The following is a 21,432-nucleotide window of genomic DNA, read 5'->3' as shown; positions in this document are numbered from 1 at the left end:
AATTTTCAAATATTTTTATACGGGTGAAAACAAATACTGTTTTTAAATTTCATAATTTAAAAAAGCAAATATTTTAAATAATATAGATTTTTATTCGTTTTTATTTATTGCGCATAATAAATAATACAAGAATAATAAGTGATTTTATTGAAAAAAGTTTATCTCTATTAATTTGCTTATCTTTCTAGTTTAGTTCTTAGTCTACGATTATAAAAGATTACATTACGATAATAATAAAGTAACGAATACAATATGTAACATATCGAAAGTTGTATAAATGATTAATAACAACATTAATACAATGAAAGATTTTTATATCTAAATGAAATAAAAAAAAAATAAATAAACTAATAAATAAACAATTTATTCTCACTCTATTAAGGAGATAAATATTAAGGAGACATACATTTGATTTAATCAAAGAAAACAAGTAAGTATTATCTATTCTGTCAATTGATTAATTACTTTGTCTTTTAGACATTATGTTGATATAATAATTTGTTGTTAATAGTAATATAAATTACAAATAAATTTATAATTCATAAAAAATATACAATTTCAAAATATATACATTCTCATTGTTTTTAATTCACGGTGATTGAATAAAAGAAGTTTAATATTTGAAAAAATATATCATATCATGAGTTTTATTAATATTATAAACTTTTATTTGAGAGATAACTATTTTATTAATTTTATTAATAAATTTTATTAATAAGTTAAGAATAATTAATCAATATGGAAATAATTATAAAAAAAAATGATATATATTTAATTTATATTATAATTTGATGTATAAAATCATATAATTCATAATAAAATTTTCAACTAAAATATTTACAAAAAATAAATTATTTAAATTATTCATATTTTTTCAATTGATATTTTCAAGTTAATTTTTATATTAAAAATATTAATTTAATATACATATTAATGTGTAATATTTTTTGTATATAGCATCAAATAAATATGGAGAAGAAACATGGTTCTGATGTAGTGGAAGATGAAGAACTAGAAGAATCAGAAAATATAATAATAAATGAAGTTGATGGATTACCAAATTTACATCCTAATTATCAACAATTAGAATTAGAATTTGACATAGAAAAAAATCGTTCTGATACAAGATCTATTGAAGATTTAGTACGTGATGAAGATTTACCAACATCAGTCATTGTAACTAATGTAGATCCCAGAGTTTTTAAAAGTGATGAATTAAAGGTAATAAAAATTTATAATAAAATTCAATATAATAAACATACATAAGTATTTTGATAAATATTTGTTTTATATTTATAGCATGAAATACAGGATCTTTTCAAGCAATTTGGGAAAGATGCTACATTTCAATATTTTAGATCCTTTAGAAGAATGAGAGTAAATTATAGTTCTCCAAATGCAGCAGCAAATGCTAGGATACAATTGCACCAAACTCATTTTGGTGAAACTAATATCAATTGTTATTTTGCACAACCTGTTACCCCAATTGGTTTGTATATTAATGATTTATATATTATAAAAGCAATTTAATAGATTATAAAAATAATATATTTTATAGATGTAGAAGATCAACATCTTCAACCACCAGCACTTACTAAACAGTTCCTAATTTCACCACCTGCTTCACCACCTATTGGATGGGAGCCTAGAGAGGAAAATGAACCTTTAGTCAATCATGACTTATTAGCGGCTATAGCAAATTTATCTGCAGGTTTTATTATTTGAATAATTTAATATATGCTTCTTCTTTATGTATATTTATATATGTATATCAACTACATAAATAATTTTAATTTTTATAGGAGGTAGTCATGAATTACATCCTGGCGGTTCAGGACAACCTGGCATAGTTGTACATGTTTGTGAAACAACAAATCCTATAAAAAATGTTCCACGTATTCAACATACGCGTTGTCCAGAACATTCATAAACAACTTGATTAGAAATTGTCCATCTTTGCAAATAAAATGAATTATTTATCCATCCAAGAAGCAATTAGAGGCATTACAAATAATGATATTCAACAATTTTGTATTGCAATATTGCAAAATTGATACTTTAATTTATGATTATAAACTCACAGGAAATAATCTGTAAATGTGTTTTGCTCAGACAAATATATGTGAGTATTTAAGATAAAATAAAAATATATAATAAATATTTTATCACAAAAGTTGTTTTTGTTTTCAGATAAATAATATTTTATGCAGATATTACAAACAAATAAAAATTACGTGATATAATGACATAATTTAAAAATCATCGAATATTTAATAACGTACAAATAAAAAATTACATAAAAATCTACATGTTTCGAAATAACTTTATATTCTTATCCTCTTTTAATTTAAAAATATATTTTAAAATATTGTTAGCTGCTTACTTACAATTATAAAAATTAATAAAATCAATATTAAAATATCAAAAATAAAAAGTATCGAATTACCGCTATTAAAATTTTACTCAAAGTATCAATGTTATAAATACTTTTAAAAAAGATATATAAAATTTATCATAGAAAGAAAACAAATAGAATTAAAATCTTGGTATAATTATCTTAGAATTTCAAACAAGATTAACTTAAAAAGTATCATTTGTTACAAAGTGAATGTGTGTGATAAGTTTAAAGAAAGTTATGACATTGATGTATATTTAATGTACATATATATATATATATATATATATATATTGTTATAAAAGTATATTATGCAAACACATGAGAAGTGGTATTAGTGATATTATTTCATGTCATATTTTAATTAATCAATACGAAAATTAGAAAATGATTTTTTTCACTATTTTAACAAAAAAACTATTTTAACTACTTTAAAGTTTTAGAATATATATAATTAATAAAGTTAAACTTATAATTATTGTTGTTATTTTGAAAAAAATTGTTTGCAAATAATAAATCTATATATTACTCAAAATATATACGTTTATTTTGTAATTATGGTTATTTATGCATATGTGTGTGTGTGTGTGTGCGCGCGCGCGCGTGTAATGTAATGTATATAGTGTTCTCTCTTATATAAAATATATTTCATATTGATGTAAGATTTAATCTAATATAGATTTGTTGACAATTTATATGTTACAGCAAATTACTTTTGTGTGAATAAATATGTTATTTAAAACTAAATTTTTGTGTTAAAGTCTTTCCTAGATAACATATAAAAATATCTTTTATAATTATGTAATATAATTAATTATATAATTTATTTTAGATTATTATTTTAACATGATTTTAAAATGATTTATTTCTAAAAATATTTTTGGGAAAAATGCAATAAAATCAAAAATACATCGAAAAATATAAAAAAATCTTATTTTTTAATTTCCAAGTTGTTCACTTTTACAGTTGTTGATCGCATATTGAAATAATATAAAAGCTTTATACACATCAATGTTATCAGTAATATTAAGTTAAGATTTTATCATTCACAATATAATATAATTGTAAAATTTTTTTAGGTACAGACATGATATAAGATTTTATTATTAAAATATAAAAAAATTAAAATTTTATATCCTTACATTTACATATAACGGTATAGGCCATTTTTTATATTTTTTCTTCATATGAATTAATTTATTTTAACTTCTGTAATTTAAAAATTGTATTTGATTTAAAAAAATTGCTATGTATTTAATAAAAAAATATAGAAATATTACATGAAAAAAATTCTATAATTCAGTGCTTTTTATCTGTTTTTAAACAAATTAATGAAAATAATTATGTTTAGAAAATATGTACACTTAAACAATTACATAATAAATAAACATATTCATGCAATTATGCTTAAACATGTATTAAAATGTATAATGTACATATGTGTACATACCATCTATACATATAACATTTTTATTTTTTCGCGAAATAAACTTAATTTGTGACAAATTTATAGGATTTATAATTATTTCATAAATAATCTATTTTATCCTAAAGTAGAATAAAATTGTCAGATTATATTAAATATAAAACAGAAGATAAAAATAAAATCAAATATAAAGTTATTAATGAAATAGCACTGAAAATAAAAGACAAAAAATAATAGAAATATAATATAATAAAAATAAATTTTGAAACTTAAACATTTTTTTCCACGGATACGTTCAAATTAACTTTTTTTTTTTAAAAAAAACTTTATATCTTAAATTTTTGAAATATTATAATAGATATTACCTACTTAACAATGCACATTCCTATGGTCAAAGACAATATAATATTATTTAATCATAATTTATGAACGATATGACTCTGTATGACAGTACTATTTGTTTCAAAAAATGTTTTTTGTGAATATATTACAAACAACATTAATATCTTTCCATTATATTAGGATTTTTGAGCATATACTTGGTAAACAAGAACTAAATGTTTATAAAAATATAATATTAATCATGAGAATCTGAACAATATTATATGTATAATCCCAATCTATGCCATGTACACAAAGGTATTAATGTCATCATCGTGTCTACGTATATATTTATGCTCAATAAGCCATTCAATTTGTTCTTTTATCATCTTTTTACTTGGTAAAAACATATTTTTTAATATATCAACTAATTCAGTTTGTAATTGAGCATTACTAATTTTTTTACGCATCTTTAAAATCTTGATAATTGCTTCCTGTTAAAAAATATATTTATATTAATTTTTGCTTATTAAAGATAAAAATTATTTATAAATATTTTTTAATTATTTATAAATTATTATAATTTAATTTATATATATTATATAATTCTTACAATATAAAGAATATTACCTGAACTCTTAGTATTCTAAGTTGTACAATAGATTGGTTATCTTCTTCTTTACTCCGCTCAGTTGATAATTGAAGTCTACCTATTAAATTAATTTTACCTCGTTTTTGTAGTTTACCATTTTTTCTAAGAATTAAAGAAAAATATTAATTATATTCTCAATCAAATCAAATTAAATTAATTTGTATAACTTATATATAATTTTTAATTAAAAAGAAATATTACTAACACAATAGCAAATTCTTGATTAACCCAAAATCTTGTATCATTTGCAAAATCTTTGGGACTATGTGCATGTGGCTCAACTAAAAGAAGCTGACGTTTGAGTTTCGGGAAAGCACACAACGACCATAAAGTTCGTCTTAATTCAGGATCTGGAAGTTCCGTAGCCAATCGTAAATTTTCATATGATATTTTTTCAAACGGTCGTTGATTCCAAGCAAACAAAACTGCCATTTGAAATGTTGTTACATCCACATCGAAGCGTCCCACTTGGTTAGAAAATGTTATCTGGAACACCATCCAAATTGGTTGCAAGGTGAAGCTGAAAATTAGAACCGAAATATTGAATTTTTTGAAAAGTTCTACTCTATACCCACGTTTACTGCATCAGAAAAACTTATGATGTTCTGTTTTAAACATATATATATTTTCTTAATGTGGATAAAGAATTTTAATTAATTCATAATAATTTTTAACATAAAACCCTTTTTAATACTCTTTGACAAGATTTTTTTTTTCTTACCGTGCCATTTGACATATGATGATACCACTGTAATTTTCTTCCACTGTGCTTTTTTTTATAAAATTCTTCTACTTCAGGAATATAATCTTCTAACTGCAATGGTAAACTTACAGTGACGCGTTCGCTACCTCTAGCCCATGCACCTGCATTTAGTATCTATGATAGATAATATTAATACACATTTCAATATATATTTAACAATATAACAATAGAACAATATATAAATATATAATAAAATATTATTATAAAATTTTAACAGATACCTTAATATTAATACTATCTGCAATAGCAGCTCTACATTGCTCCTTAAATTGTTGATTAAGATCTTGTGACACTTTAATATCTTGAAACATTCGAGCTAATTTGTTAACATAATCAGCAGGCATTCCAACTTCACGGAGCCATTCTACCATATTTTCTTCTTTTTCAGAATCAGCAGATGTATCTAATATTAAGCGCCTTGTTAAATGAGCTTTATGATAGCGCATAAACACATCTTTATTCTGAACATATTTTAATACTAATAACTAAAAAGAAATCAACATAAAATAAGTATGAGATAAAATAATATTAAATAAATATAATAATATATATCATAATACATACCACATCTTTTAACTTGCTTTCAATTTCATCAGAAGTTAATTTTTTACTGAGTGGCGTTTTTCTAAGTAACATATCACAATAATTAGCTAAAAGTTCTGGACATTTTGATTCTGGCTGTCCATTATTATTATTGTTAGGTTTATTATTCAAAATAGTTGTACCAATACCAGAACATTGACGTGCAGGTAATTCTAATCTGAACACTGTTGCATCATTTACAACAAGTTTATAAGCTTTATCTCGAGCAGTTAGAAATCGAGGATCATCATCAAATGCTTCTTTAACAAGAATTGAAAACCGACGAAAAAGATCCAATAATCTTTCAACATATTTTTCAGAATCTTGAGTAATAACATCCACAGCTGCCATCATATCAGCTAAACCTGCACTTGCTATATGTTCCTCTAAATTTCTTAACATTGGACCAACTCCTTCAGGAACTCTATCCATTAGTTTTAGCATTAACCTAAGTTCTATAATTAAAATTTATGTTATATTATTATTTTTATATACTTATTATTATATATTTATTATTATATTATATTACTATATTATTATATTATTATATTATTATATATTATTATACTTACTATCTGTTTGACGATGTTGAATCATTCTTGGACATTCTGCTAATATAGCCGGCTTAAAAGTTGCCACTAACACACGTACACAACAATCAGTTAAAAGTTGTACACTAGCACTGTTTGGTTCTAAATATTTTTGGGCACGAAGTTCTTCTTCTTGTAATTTTGCATCTGCATAACGCATATAATTCTCTACACCATGTAATGATAACTGTTCAGGAGCTTTAACCCAATAAAAAGCTTCTGTTGCTTCTATATATGCTGCTTCAAAATTTTCTCTATAAATTTGAAGCTTATCTGTTGCATTTGAACATAAATTTACTGCAATGTAATTAAATTATATATAATTAATATATAATATATAATTATAATAATACATGATAATTTTAAAATTATAATATGTATATTGAAAGAGCTTAATGAGATGATAAAAAAAAATTTATTACCATAAGATTCTCTAACACCAATAACTAACTGTGAATCAAATGCTTCACCATTTCTTTCAGCACGAACAAGTCGCATAGCTGAATCTTGAAGTTTTTGTTTTATTTCTCCAAATATACTTTGATTCCAACTATCCAACATTAACTATAATAAAAATACAAAATTATAGAATTATACATTGAGAAACTGAAAAAGAAATTCTTACTTTTCTGACAATATCATCAGGTTGACTTTTTTTCTGAACACTGGATGGTGCTTTTCCAGCAAGAGATGTTTCTAATTGTCTAAATGGTGTTGGTAAATAATTACACTGTGCAAAAAATTTTCTCCATTCAGCTATATATGCTTTTAATAAAGCTTGTTCTTCTTGGTGTGCTAAAACTCTCTATAAAATATATAAAATAATAATTTTTTTTATTAATAACAATATATATATATTTTTATTTAAAGATATATAGAATAATACATACCTGCTGAGCTTGTTTTATAAAATCCATTATATCTTCTTTAAGTGCATCTAATAATTTAAGAGCACCTTTGTCATTCCATACACATACTGCATGAACAGAAAAGAATAAATCTTGCCACTCTGCTTGAGTAACAGTTTCTTGTTTGAGTAATTTTAAAATAGTTGGTCGCATACATGGCCATTTATCTTCAAACGTAAACTGACTTTTATCCTAAATATATAATTCAGAAAAAGATTAATTAATTAATTAATTAAACTTTTATATTTAATAAAAACTTCTACCAAAGTTAATATTAATAATATTATATTAATGTTAATTATATTGTATTATTTTTTTTATAAATTTTTAAAGTAGTAAATTTTTTTAATATTCTTATTCTATTTATATTGTCAATGTATAATAAAACATCAATATAAAAATATTTTTATTATCTAATAAATTATGATTTTACTTAGAAAGAAATATAATTATTATATAGAATATATAGAAACAAAAAATTAATATTTAATTATTGAAAATTATGATAATATATAAATTAATTATTAGTAAATGAAAATAATAATAATATTGTACAAGTATTTTTAAATATTTTTAATATAGTACTCTTTTAGATATTTATGTACGGTAAATTTCAAAACGTTCTTTGACAATTCAAACATTGTATAGGTTAGATGTATATGTGTATATATATATATATATATAGATATATATATATACACATATAAGAATTTATATATAATTATTGAAAATAAAACAATGTAATAAAAAATCTTTTAAATTTGGAAAATTTAAAAAATCATTTTCAAATCTATTCTTTAATATAAATAAATTTTAAATATAAATATCATTATTTAATGACAACTAACCATCGGCACCTTCGCATAAAGTTTTGACATGTCCTATACCACAATGCGTCTACGCCAATGAGTACAAATAGTACTGTGAACTGATTAATTATAATTCATTTGAACATTAATTTTATTAGTTTCATAAAATTTTAAAATTAAGATAAATTTTTTATATACATTACATATCTACGTATATTATAAAGAAAGAATTACAAATAATATATTAAATTTATATTCTTTTATCTAATATAAATATTGTTATAATATATATATTCTTTTTATAAAATTTTATTTTTAAATCTTATAATTCAATTTTTGTATTTTTGTCAAGAAATTTTTAATAAATAATAAATTTCATTTTAATATTTTTATTATAATTTGTCATTTTCAATATTTTATTATATTGATTACTGCATTATATCAAAAAATTATGTGTATATATCAAAAAGTAATGTGTATATATGTTAAAATATAAAATCATTTCAAGATAACATTTATAGAAATTTAAAAATTATTTTAAAATCAAAATATAAAAATAAATCTTATTTAAATTTTATATACAAATTTATATATTTTACAATCCATACAATCCAAATTGTTTATTTAATTTGTTACTATGTAAATATTATGTACTAAAATTGAATTTTTTTTACTAATTTTATTAGATTATATTAATATTTAGTTACATACACATATGTATTAAGTTTATATAATATTAATATTTATAAATATTTTTAATTTTGATTTTTTTTATTGGACTATTAATATTATGTTAAACATATTAGATTTCATAATTAAAAAAATTTTCGTTATAATTTCGTTATAATATTAAATTCTTTACTATAAAATTATAATTATATTAAAAAGATTATATAAAACGAGAAAAGAATTAAAAAATTTTATTAAATTTGTTTTTATGTATATTAAATTTATTGTATTATTTAATAAATAAATATAACAATTAATATAAAATATTTTTAGATATATACATATAATATATAAAAATACATAATTTTATTATTATGTAAATTATAAATTAGATTGTAACTATATATAATCTAATATAAAATAATAGTTAAGAAAAATCAATTTTTTTTCAATAATTAATTATTAAAATTTAATTTATTAAATATTGTATTTTATCTTTGTTATTTAGAATCAGTAACAAATGTTATAAGTACACGTGGAAGCAAAATGTAATTAAATGAAAAGAGGGGACTAATATAAGTAAATAGGTATCTAGATACACATATATATATATATCACAATACACAGTGTAGTGTGATTTCAGTCACGTCGTTAAGATTATAGATCGTTTGTTATAAATAAAATAAAATATTTTAATTGTTTGAAATGTGTTATCTTTATTTAAATATATAATTATAAGAAAGAATATTTATAAGTATAAGTAAATGTATGTATTATATATGTATAGTAGGACATTAAACAATATGATGAAAGTATCAATAATGTTTGCTTTTGACAGAAAGATTTACGTTACTGGTAGCACGTAGACTAGTCGATGTTATAAAAAGTGGAAAAATATCGCGGGGACGCGCGGTATTTTATTATCAATTTCAAAACGTGATTGAAAAGTATACCAGTGAACTTAATCATGAAGATTGAATCCAGTGAAAATATGTTTGGAGTATTAATACTATTTACCGTGTTTTCACCTTCTATTGTACATTCTAATTATTTTAATACAAACAATGAAAAGAATGATCAATGTTTCTGTAAGGTATTATTTTTATTGTTTTCTCGTTATTCAAATTTTTTCATAAAAAATATACATAACCTACAAGAATATGACATCTGTCATTATTAACTATTTGTATATTGTAAAATATATGCATTAATATATAATGTAATTTAATATTGTTTTTATATTTTTAAATAAATTAAAATATATTTATAAAAATTTAGTTGAAAGGGTCAATAGATGATTGTAGTTGCAATGTGGATACAGTGGATTATTTTAATAATATGAAAATTTATCCAAGAGTTCAGAGTCTTCTAGTCAAAGATTATTTTCGTTTTTATAAAGTAAATTTAAACCATGAATGTCCTTTTTGGACTGACGATAGTAAATGTGCTATAAGATATTGTCATGTACAACCTTGTCAAGATGTAAGTAATGTGTTAATTTAAGTTTTTTATAACTATTTAAAAATATTATAATATTGCATTATATAATGATATATATGATTAATATATATTTATAATGTAATATTATTAATTTAAACTGTTAAAATTTATATATATGTATCTTTATGATTATAGGAAGATATTCCAGATGGTTTAAAAGGAGATATATTGAGAAATGTTCATTTCAATGAAAATCCTATGGATAAATACAAAATCAGAGCACAGTATGATGATTGTTTATATAGTGCAAAAGATCATAATAAAGAACTTGGTTATTTAAATACAACAATTAGGTAAAGAAAATTTATAGATTTTTAACGAATCTATAAATAAATATATAATATTTAATATAATTTCAAATTTATTTTTATATATTTTGTTTAGTTCAGAGAACTACAAGGATTTTGAATTATGGCAACAATATGATGATGCTCAAGATAATTTTTGTGTAAAGGAGTCAAGTCCTGGAGAATATGTAGATCTTTTATTAAATCCTGAAAGATATACAGGTTATAAAGGTCCCAGTGCACATAGAATATGGAAAAATATTTATATGGAAAATTGTTTTAGGTATATATTCTTTTCAATGATTGAAAATGAAATGAATATATGAATATATGTGAAATATATGTTTAATTACAGACCTGAAAATTCACCACATAATTTTATTCAATCTTCAAAAATAAATGGTATGTAATTTAAATTAATAATATATTTCTAATCATGGATATTATATTATAAATTTATTTTAATCTATTATTGTAGGAATGTGTTTGGAAAAGAGAGTTTTTTATCGTGTTATATCAGGACTTCATGCTAGTATTAACATTCATTTGTGTTCAAAATATTTATTATCATCAAAAGACAATTTAGGAATAGTACCTGGTGGCCAGTGGGGCCCTAATTTACAAGAATTTCAGAAAAGATTTTCACCAGAGGAAACAGGAAGTGAAGGTCCAAATTGGTTAAAAAATTTATATTTTACTTATTTATTAGAGTTAAGAGCTTTGGCTAAAGCTGCACCATATTTAGAAAGGGAAGAATATTATACTGGTAATAAAGTACAAGATAAAGATACTCGTTTGGCAATAAATGATATTTTAAATATTATTAAGTAAGGTTAATTTTATAATTAATAAATAAAATGTTTATAGATTGTATATCTAATACAGATATATATCTTAGGTCATTTCCCGATCATTTCAATGAAAGCGTCATGTTTACTGGCGGATCCGAAGCTCAGTTATTAAAAGACCAATTTAAGCAACATTTTAGAAATATTTCTCGTATTATGGATTGTGTAGGTTGCGATAAATGTAAATTATGGGGAAAACTTCAAATACATGGTTTGGGTACAGCATTAAAAATTCTCTTCTCAGGAAAATTTGATAGATGGGAGTCAACTTTAAATAATTTTAATAGAAGGAAATTTTTTTTAGAAAGAAGTGAAATTGTTGCACTTATAAATGCTTTTGGAAGGTAAGCAATTAAAAAAAAATTAATAATTTTAATTGTTATATTTAATTTATTTTGTAAAATATATGATGAGAAAAATTATTAATCGAAAATATAATTAATTATTTAAAAATTTTGCAGATTATCAGAAAGTATCTTTGAATTGGATAAATTTAGACAAATGCTAAGATAGCAGAATATTGATCAATATATTTTATAATTAACTCACTCTAGTAAAATACATCACACAAATCGATTTATATAACCTTTGATTATATAGTAAATTTATAAAATAATGGATCTATCAGTTACAAATTGCTAAAAAATGTTATATTCATATTTAAAATACGGCATAAAGTCGCAATAAAAGTTATTAAGTTTAATATATAATCTTTTATATATTTTTTATTTAAGATAAGAATTAATTTGATATTATCAAGTAAAAATTATAACCCAGTAATATATAATATTGATCGAATTAATAAAAAATAATGTCAATTCTCATATCATTGTATTATCTTATTTTATTGCGATTTTATTGATAACTTCAACTCTATCTGTGATAAATATTTTGTCTTTAGAAAAGAGTCTTCTACCAGTTCTGAAAAGTATATAGCCTATTCAGTTTTTAAAAAACTAATTTTTATTCAACGAACGTTAAAATTTTTTTTAAAGATATATATATATTTATATATATATACATATTTTATATATATATATACGTATATATACACGTATACATATAAATATATCAAGTTCAAATTATAACTTGTTTCTTTAAATTTACTTTTTTTTTATTGAAAATTATTATTAATGTAGACTATTACGATTACATTGTTTTATTCATAAATAATGTTGATTAATTATAAAATTGTTATAAAATTATTATAAAAAAAGATAGATTATAATGCGTTATGTTCAATAAGATATGCATTGCAAAAATCGAGATGAACCAATTTTATATAGTAATGTATACATTTTTTAAAAAATCTTATATTCTATGTTTTTATAATATTGCTATAATGAAAGTGGTAAAGTTTCATATTATTTTCCGATAAATTTACATACAAAGAGAAAACACCAGTGTACTTATTATATTTCTATGTATTCATAATAATTCATAATAATTTGTATAATATTATTATATATGCGTAAATCTAATTTATTATTGGTACATTATACTATTATATTTTATAATATTTCCATTATATTATAAAAATAATAATATTTATTTTAATTTCTTAATTAAATATGTAAAAAAAAAAAAAAAACAATATACGTATGTTTCAAAAGACTTTAATAATCTTGAAAATACTGATAATTAGATATACAGAATTTATACAATTTATTTAGATGTTAGATAAGTTTATTATTCAGTTTTTTGAAACCGTATTAAAATCACATTAAGTTGTAGATCATAAAAATGTATTGAATAAAAAAGATTTCTTATTAACATTTATAATTAATTACATGAATCTAAATAAATCATATATTATATAAGAAAAGTGTGAAGAAATTTCATTATATTATATGGAAATTGTAATATAAATTTAACTATAGCGTTAAAAAAAATGTATATTTTACGTGTGTATATGAATTCTAATGTAATTCTTATTATTTTATTTATAATCTGAACATTTTTATGTAATCTGCTTATATCTATGATTATAAAAGGTAACGGGTTTCAAATATAATGTATGAATTCAAATATTATCGATATTTTGTTTTTAGATGCAAACATAAATTATTTTTATCCCCTTTATCAAACATTCCATCATTCAATCATAATGTTTCTGCATGCATTCAAGTAACGAATAAATGTCCCTTCAATTTTTCTTCTTATCATCATCAGTTTTCAACTACTTATTTTTGCATTGCTCTTTTTTAATAAATCATTTTCTAACTTTTTACTAATTAATGAACATTCTTCTATAATTTATCATTTCTTTTCATTATTTAATCATAAGAATCATATCAATGGTTAAGTTATTTTTAAGCTTCGAGCGAACATTGGTACGCAAAGTACGATGTAATATTAACGCATCGTGTCGATAATCTTCTCGGATAACAGACGCTTAGGTGTCCGTTATCCGAACCCATCGAACGCATCGCAAACGCAGTCAAGAAAAATCCTCGGCCACCCTGGTAACGATCTTGGTGAACGAGTCAGGTGTTTTGTGATAGCACATACATATTCTAATAATTCAGCAAAAATCAATTAAATTTCCAATCTTTATTATCATCACGCTCGCGTTACAATAAGCAACGTTCATAAAATTGTGTATTTTTCAATCGTCAATTTAACTTAAGATAAGTTCCATGTTTCATAATTACAACGTTTAGTTTAACGTTAATTGTATAATAAAATCTTTGTGAAAATTTAACGAAAATTTCAATAAGTTTTAGTTTTGAGAAAGCACAGAGTAGATGTAAATATTGTATAAAATCGCGTATAAAAACATAATATACATTTATAAGTTTTTCGTTACATACATTGTTAATTAATTTCTCGAATTAGTAAGGGGTATAAGCGTGAATAAAGGAGGAACATATAACGAGAAACAGTTCTGGCGTTCTAATGCGTTGTGCCTTCTATCCTATCATTTACACCCTTTATCGCATTTCCGGGCTATATTATGTCTAGGGTATTCATATGTGATGTAAACAAATACTCCGTACCATGAACTGTCATCAGGCACTTCGGTTAGCCGTCTTGTGGGAGGTAGTGGATAAGCGTACGGGGTTTAGTCGTTGGAACGTTGCGTCAAAACGTCCACTTCAAAAATTTTCGTTTTGCGCTATGATCGAATGTCACGTGACTCTTCTTCTCTGATATTGTAAATAAGTTCGCTTCGGTAGTTTCTTCGACTTCGAGGGATATATTCGGGAGAAGAGATTATACATATCTGTGAAAACGAAAAATTGTGTGTCGTGCTATCGGTAAGCAGAGTATAAGACCTTTGAGACGCGAAATTTAAAGTATTATGCTCCGTTTATCGTTGGTGCGGCGCGAAACGAGCATCGCTTGGACTTCGACATGGTAATTTTTTTTTTTTTCCACAACTACCACACCACAGTTTTCGCGCGCTGACTTCCGCGATTCCCATATTCTAGCATAATATTGCCGAGCCGTGCAGGGGCATTATGCTAAGAATATGTGGTATCGTAAGTTCATTGTAATCTTCGATGTATAAAAAAAAAAAATCGTACAATTTTTCGGGCGTAAACAACACTAATTTTTGGTTCTCGTGCACATTTTAACTTCAAGCGGTGAATGAAAAATTTAATTTACAACAAGTTTTATGCACATAAGATAATTTTTAATTTGCGTGGATAATTAATCGATTTTTTTTTTAATTTATCTCGAAAAAAATGTTGTAAACAACAAGCACGTATCGCGACTTATGAACGCAAAGATATCGTAACGTTATAAGTGATCCGATTTATATTTTTATATTTATATTTTAAACGAAACGTTTGTCTCGATGCAGTTGCGCCTTGATATTGCGCCGCGTTAATTAGATTTATCTTCGAAATATGCGGGTGGCAGTGGTAGGCGCCGGTGTGATTGGCGTAACAAGTGCGTTTGCGGTGAAAAGCGTTTTCCCACAATTCGAGGTGCATATATTTGCGGATAAATTGTCACCAAATACTACCGGCGAAGGAAGCGCCGGTCTTTGGACTCCTTATCTTCTCGGGATCACTCCTTATAACAAAATATCGTGAGTATTTAACACGTATCTCTGACTGTCAGATAATTCATATAGTATAGTTCGAACAACAAACGTTCGTACGCACGTAAGTACTTACACAACATACACAACACGAAAATAACACGTTCGAATTTAAAATCGAAGGAGAAAGTATCATTAGAGTTTAAGATTAATTTGATTTTGTTAAATGTGACACCTATTGGACAGACAATGGGCTGGAATTACGCATCGATTGTTGGAAAAATTTTGGAAAGCGGGCTTGGCATCCGATATCGGGCTTTCCTTGCTACCAATCTATCGCGTTACCAACAATCCCGATGGATTTGCCGATTTGAGTTGGACCAGATTGGTATACGGTGCACACGAGTTAAACTCGAACGAATTGAAAGAGTTGAATTCCGAATGCAATGCCGATTATAAGTACAGTGTTAACGAAATTAATTCGTTATTAATTATTTCATCCGCGTGGTAAACAATTGATTTGATTATCATCAAATTTATAGACACGCGTGGATGTTTTTGACGTACACTTGCGAACCTATCCGTATGCTGCCTTGGTTAACGAAACGATTTCTCGAGGCGGGCGGACAAGTTCGAAAAAGAAAAATACACACGCTGCGCGAATTGATCGATGATGGATACGATTTGATAATAAATTGCAGCGGCTTTGGTGCACGTGAACTCGTGGGTGATAATGCCGTTATATCTATCAGAGGTCAAGTTGCTAGGGTTGGTAATAGAGTAACAGAGAGTGGAGTTACCGCGGTGTTAAAATTTGTCAAATAAATCTTATCGTTTAAGGTGGCAGCATCATGGATAATGCACGGATATTTGGAAGAAGACGATCATGGAAATTACATAATACCAAAGTAAACGAATCACGAATGAATCTCGAATGTTAAAAATTATTATTTTCTATTTATTTACGTTGTACTTTTTATTAATTTATTATTATTTTTTATGTCTTCTTGAAAGTATCGATAACGTAGTATTGGGCGGTACACATCAAGAAAATGATTTGGATTGCACTCCGCGGAAAGAGGATTTCGAATTTATTCGTAATGGATGTTGTCGAATTTTGCCCGCTCTCAAGGTATTATAACTTTGATTAAATTTTTATTTTTGAACTGGCTAATGTGTAATAATAATCAGTTATACAATAATAACAATATTTGTATCATTCAAAGAATGCGAAAATAACAAAACATTGGGTTGGTCTTAGACCTGGAAGATACGAAGTTCGCGTGGAGACTGAAGTTGGCCGTTCTTCGAACGGGAGACGAGTTACGGTATCGAATTTGTACGAATATCGATTGTAAAGTTTTCGATTAATTGAAATTCATTTAATTCATTTACAGATAATTCATAATTATGGACACGGAGGAAGCGGCGTGACGTTAAGTTGGGGATGTGCTTTAAATATTGTGAAGATTATAAAGGATATGACGAGGTTGAAATCGAATCTGTAAAAAATTTAAAAAGAGATAAGCAATAGAGAATAACAAAATTTTTTTTATCGAAATGTTGTGGTTTTTTTTACATGTTTTTATCGCATAACGGAAATTTTATTTATATTGACCCATTCGTTTCGTGTGTGTACATACACACATATATATATATACATATACTTCTTTTTATTAGTATACGAATTCTATGCAGTCATATTGCGCCGTAATTAAAGTAATGAAGCAATTCTCGAGCTAAGTTTTGCATGAACTGAACCGCAGTAGCATTGATTAACCTGTGTCGTCGCACGGATATTTGCTTAAAAACTTTCAAACTAATTTTACACTGAATTGAAATTAGAATACGAGTCGAGGTTCGGATAAAATCAAATTTCCGTCGAGTCTGTCTTCTTGCCTCGAGAAATGGAAAAACAATTGAGGCGAGGAACGATATGTAAAACAGATTTATTTTGGGAGGGGAATTTCTGTAAATAGAACCGAATTTCGGTTTCTCGTACGCCAATAAATTGATCATAGTCGAATCATCTTATTCACCAAGGATATTATTATAGTTTAATCATTAATCTTTATCTAAGTAATCGCATAATCGAAATAAAATTGACGAAAACCGCATATTTGTATAATGCAGATCTGATTTGATTTGTAATCAAATTGATACCATGCAACGAGAGATTGTTTAAAATAATGAGATACACCGGTCATGAACGTCATCGAACGCAACAACAAACGTCCTTTGATGGTGGTGCGCGAGAACGAAACTGGTGATATAAAAAAAAGTGGCGAGATCACGTGTGAATCGGATTCAAGTACCGAAGTGCGATCATGTAAAACTGTATACAGAAATCGATGCAAAAAACTCGTGGTTGTATCTAACACTTCATTGAATATTATTTCATTTACCGATTCGAATAAAAATGACCGAAAACCAATTATTCCCAAAAGTTTAACGGATAAAAAAGATGAGAAAGGTATTTTTATAATTTCCGACAAGAAATAATGTTTGTATCGCGCGGTGTCCTGTCTACGGCAAAATTTTATAGGTGATTTGTCATTTGTGGATACCGACGATGTCGAGTCAAGAAAGGAAGGAATTTCAGTCAAGAAAAAAAAGAAAAAACGAAGGTACGATTTTATTTTTATTAAAGGAATCGCAAATAATATTACTTTTTTTTTTTTTTCGTTCTCTCGTTTTATTTATTTTATTATTAAAGATATTTGACGATATGTACGAGTAATTGTAAATACGACGCGGTGAGACGAGTGGCAGCACGTTTTGGAATGAAAGAAGTTACCGAAGATAGCAGTTGGAATCTTTATTGGACAGATTTGAGCGTGAGCGTGGAACGGGCGAAAGATATGAAGAGATATCAAAAGGTTAATCATTTCCCCGGAATGACGGAGATCTGTAGGAAGGATTTATTAGCTCGAAACTTGAATCGCATGTTGAAGCTTTTTCCAAAAGATTATAACTTTTTCCCCAAGACATGGTGTTTTCCCGCAGAGTAAGAAACGTTATCTTCTTTTTCGAAACTTAACCTTATTTATTCGTCGTTGACGCGAAGAAGAATGTTTGCATTATCCGTCGATCAAAATGTTTAGCCACGGAGAAGCGATAGCCTATGCGAAATTAAGACGCTCGAAAACTTTCATCATTAAACCTGATACAGGCTGTCAAGGACGTGGTATTTATTTGACAAAAAACTTGAGAGATGTTAAACCGAGCGAGCGCATGATTTGCCAAGTTTACGTGGCCAGGGTATGCGAGTATTTTCAATTTAACAGTTTGTTTATACATTTCTTTTAATGAAGATCATTCCTATCTGTAGCCTTTCCTGGTAGACGGTTATAAATTCGATCTTCGTATATACGCATTGCTCACCTCCTGCGATCCTCTTAGAATTTACGTGTACAACGATGGTCTTGCGAGGTAATGGTAACGCATCAATTTACGGTCCTTTCTTTTTGTAATTTTTAACTAATATATTTCATTTCAGATTTGCCACGAGTAGATATAAGGAACCCACCGGTCACAACACATCCAACGTTTTTATGCACTTGACTAATTATGCCGTGAATAAACATAGTCGAATGTACGTAATAGACGACGAAATCGGTAGCAAAAGGTTAGTTTCTTTTGAACGATACTTTGTCTTTTACCATCTTCAGAATGAAATCTTTCGAATATAGGAAAATATCGACTTTGAACAAGTGGTTTAAAATGAAAGACATCGATGTGGATGAAATGTGGCGTAAAATCGACGAGATCATTATTAAAACCATTTTGGCGGCATATCCTATTCTGAAGCATAGTTATCATACGTGTTTTCCTACACACGATAAAACGTACGCGTGTTTCGAGTTACTCGGTTTCGACGTGTTGCTCGATTGGAAACTAAAACCATATCTGTTAGAGGTAACCATAGTATATTAAAAAAAGAATATATATGTATATATATATATACATATATATGTACACGTAGGCAAAGTATATTTATTAGGGGAAGGGGAAATAAATATGTTATAGGTTAATCATTCACCGAGTTTTCATACAGATGCACAAATCGATAAGGATATAAAGGAGGGTCTGTTGATGAATACATTTGAAATGCTAAATTTTCAACAATGCGACAAGAAAAAAATCATCGAAGAGGATAGAAAGCGAGTTAGGGACAGGCTGCTTCAGGGAATAAATTCTAAGGATAGCAAGTGAGTTAACGATTAAACATTTAAATCTAGCTGTTGTGAACGAAAGGATCGTTTCAATGATTTTACATAGTACGAATGATTCGATCGGTACGACGTCGAAACCTGAAAAGTTGGAGGAAGATTATCTGCAAAAGCAATTTAAATGGGAGGAAGAACACATGGGGAATTTCCGCAGGATTTATCCATGTTCCGACTGTGAAAAATACGAACCATTTTTTAAACAAACCAACATATCCGTCTATCAAGATACTGCGGCATCTAGAGCTCGAGAGGAAGCATCCAGGATCCAAAAGGAAGAAAACGAGGTGTTTCTTCATTTTCACAAAATTTATTTGATGAACGGATTGATTATCGATTTACAAGAGGTTATGATTCGATTGATAGGTGAAAATGAAGGAACAAGAAAATAAGAAGATTTCTGGTAAATGCAGCGATTCGAAATTACATTCAGAGAGTCCAAACGCGACGCAGAAGAATACAGTAACAATAACTGATCAAGAGAAGAGTAAATCTGTGAATGTATCGAAAAAGAATGCTTCTTGTTTACATGTCAGTATTTCGAAATAACGAATCGTTGTTACAGAACGAATCTGAATTTTATCCAAACGATATTCCAGATAAAGAAGCAGACGACTTCAAGTAATATTTCACATTCGTTCGAGCCAGAGATTATTTGTGAATCTGAGGAAAGAGAACGTGTTACATCATTAGCGCAACGGGATTTCTTGATTAAGAGTTACGGAATGTTGGAACAAATATATATGGCAATGAAGAAGAACGGTACATTACGAGCTATCGACGAGAAAAAATATGGATTGTACGGAAGACTTGGGTATACGGATAACATAAGCAGAAGTGCGTCCATTTGTAGACACAAATGTCACATTCACTCTTCTGGTATTGAGACAAGATATGAACCATGGATAAATCAATCATCGCAATTTTGCCTGAAAGCAAGTAAAGTAGATAATGCTTTATGAATTATATTTAATTGTTTCTTATTTTAATTTCTTATTTTATAATTTAAAAAATTATTTTAATTTATGCAAATGTGCCTTATTTATTTTCTCCAGGGTAAAGTGATGGACGATAATTTTGCATTCATGAACTTAAAAAACAAAAAATTTTTATATGCGAGGTGAGGTATACGTTTGAATTCTGGAAAAACGAATACAAAAACAATTTGTTCGATTTACAGATTTCAAGGTAATTTGTAACGAAAAACCGGTTTATATTCGACCAAAGATACCAAAGAAATTTTGGATAGATGATGTGAATTCGAAAGATCAAAACTGTAGAATTACGAAAGCTCACGTTGCTCGTACTTTGTCGAATATTGTACGCCTTCATACACTCGAGAAACGGCAAAAGTTCTACCTTTAAATTTTAATAAGTACGCGCTATGACTTGATGAACGATTCTTACGAGAGAGACATAATGTGAATCAAATACACGTTTGGACACAATTGTATTTCAC

The 21,432-nt window shown here is 26.1% G+C and overlaps 3 protein-coding genes and 1 non-coding gene across 6 annotated transcripts; 3 read left to right on the top strand and 1 right to left on the bottom strand.

Moving 5' to 3' along the window:
- The first annotated feature begins 222 nt into the window (after nt 1-222).
- LOC413142 (protein sarah) lies at nt 223-1,988 on the top strand. The gene is made up of 5 exons (XM_016918149.2): nt 223-430; nt 958-1,221; nt 1,300-1,489; nt 1,559-1,711; nt 1,803-1,988. The coding sequence occupies exons 2-5, from the start codon at nt 970-972 to the stop codon at nt 1,928-1,930; spliced, it is 723 nt and encodes a 240-aa protein (XP_016773638.2). The 5' UTR covers nt 223-430; nt 958-969; the 3' UTR covers nt 1,931-1,988.
- A 2,138-nt stretch (nt 1,989-4,126) lies between these two features.
- On the bottom strand, nt 4,127-8,816 carry LOC551563 (cullin-5). 3 transcript variants are annotated; one of them, XM_623955.6, is made up of 11 exons: nt 8,486-8,816; nt 7,620-7,829; nt 7,355-7,534; nt 7,152-7,293; nt 6,712-7,026; nt 6,122-6,594; nt 5,779-6,042; nt 5,516-5,671; nt 5,000-5,280; nt 4,773-4,896; nt 4,127-4,636 (listed from the first exon to the last, which is right to left on the bottom strand). In XM_623955.6, the coding sequence occupies exons 1-11, from the start codon at nt 8,513-8,515 to the stop codon at nt 4,442-4,444; spliced, it is 2,370 nt and encodes a 789-aa protein (XP_623958.2). In that variant the 5' UTR covers nt 8,516-8,816; the 3' UTR covers nt 4,127-4,441. The 3 variants fall into 3 exon arrangements, with proteins under 3 accessions (XP_623958.2, XP_006568834.1, XP_026294640.1); XM_006568771.3 differs by lacking the exon at nt 8,486-8,816 and adding an exon at nt 8,223-8,296; XM_026438855.1 differs by lacking the exon at nt 8,486-8,816 and adding an exon at nt 8,193-8,214.
- A 910-nt stretch (nt 8,817-9,726) lies between these two features.
- On the top strand, nt 9,727-12,452 carry LOC551535 (ero1-like protein). The gene is made up of 9 exons (XM_623930.5): nt 9,727-9,881; nt 9,954-10,208; nt 10,394-10,597; nt 10,751-10,908; nt 11,000-11,185; nt 11,258-11,304; nt 11,381-11,729; nt 11,801-12,094; nt 12,212-12,452. Exons 2-9 carry the CDS (start codon nt 10,083-10,085, stop codon nt 12,261-12,263), a joined length of 1,416 nt encoding a protein of 471 aa, XP_623933.1. The 5' UTR covers nt 9,727-9,881; nt 9,954-10,082; the 3' UTR covers nt 12,264-12,452.
- A 2,542-nt stretch (nt 12,453-14,994) lies between these two features.
- On the top strand, nt 14,995-15,090 carry Mir3715 (microRNA 3715). Its single transcript, NR_039517.1, has one exon. It is a non-coding gene; the product is annotated as a microRNA 3715 (primary transcript).
- The last annotated feature ends 6,342 nt before the right edge of the window (nt 15,091-21,432 follow it).

Source organism: Apis mellifera, linkage group LG2, assembly GCF_003254395.2.
Source record: "Apis mellifera strain DH4 linkage group LG2, Amel_HAv3.1, whole genome shotgun sequence".
NCBI classification, from domain to species: domain Eukaryota; kingdom Metazoa; phylum Arthropoda; class Insecta; order Hymenoptera; family Apidae; genus Apis; species Apis mellifera.
This window is presented reverse-complemented; position numbering and strand designations above follow the sequence as displayed.

Excerpts from the sequence above, each read along its gene's own strand:
- LOC413142 (XM_016918149.2), top strand. The coding sequence starts at position 970 with ATGGAGAAGAAACATGGTTCTGATGTAGTGGAAGATGAAGAACTAGAA. Across the intron at positions 1,490-1,558 it reads ACAACCTGTTACCCCAATTG|ATGTAGAAGATCAACATCTT; the intron begins GTTTGTATATTA and ends TATATTTTATAG. Across the intron at positions 1,712-1,802 it reads TATAGCAAATTTATCTGCAG|GAGGTAGTCATGAATTACAT; the intron begins GTTTTATTATTT and ends TAATTTTTATAG.
- LOC551563 (XM_623955.6), bottom strand. The coding sequence starts at position 8,515 with ATGTCAAAACTTTATGCGAAGGTGCCGATG. Across the intron at positions 7,535-7,619 it reads TTATAAAACAAGCTCAGCAG|AGAGTTTTAGCACACCAAGA; the intron begins GTATGTATTATT and ends TATATTTTATAG. Across the intron at positions 7,294-7,354 it reads CTGATGATATTGTCAGAAAA|TTAATGTTGGATAGTTGGAA; the intron begins GTAAGAATTTCT and ends TTTTTATTATAG.
- LOC551535 (XM_623930.5), top strand. The coding sequence starts at position 10,083 with ATGAAGATTGAATCCAGTGAAAATATGTTTGGAGTATTAATACTATTT. Across the intron at positions 11,730-11,800 it reads GATATTTTAAATATTATTAA|GTCATTTCCCGATCATTTCA; the intron begins GTAAGGTTAATT and ends TATATATCTTAG. Across the intron at positions 12,095-12,211 it reads CTTATAAATGCTTTTGGAAG|ATTATCAGAAAGTATCTTTG; the intron begins GTAAGCAATTAA and ends AAAATTTTGCAG.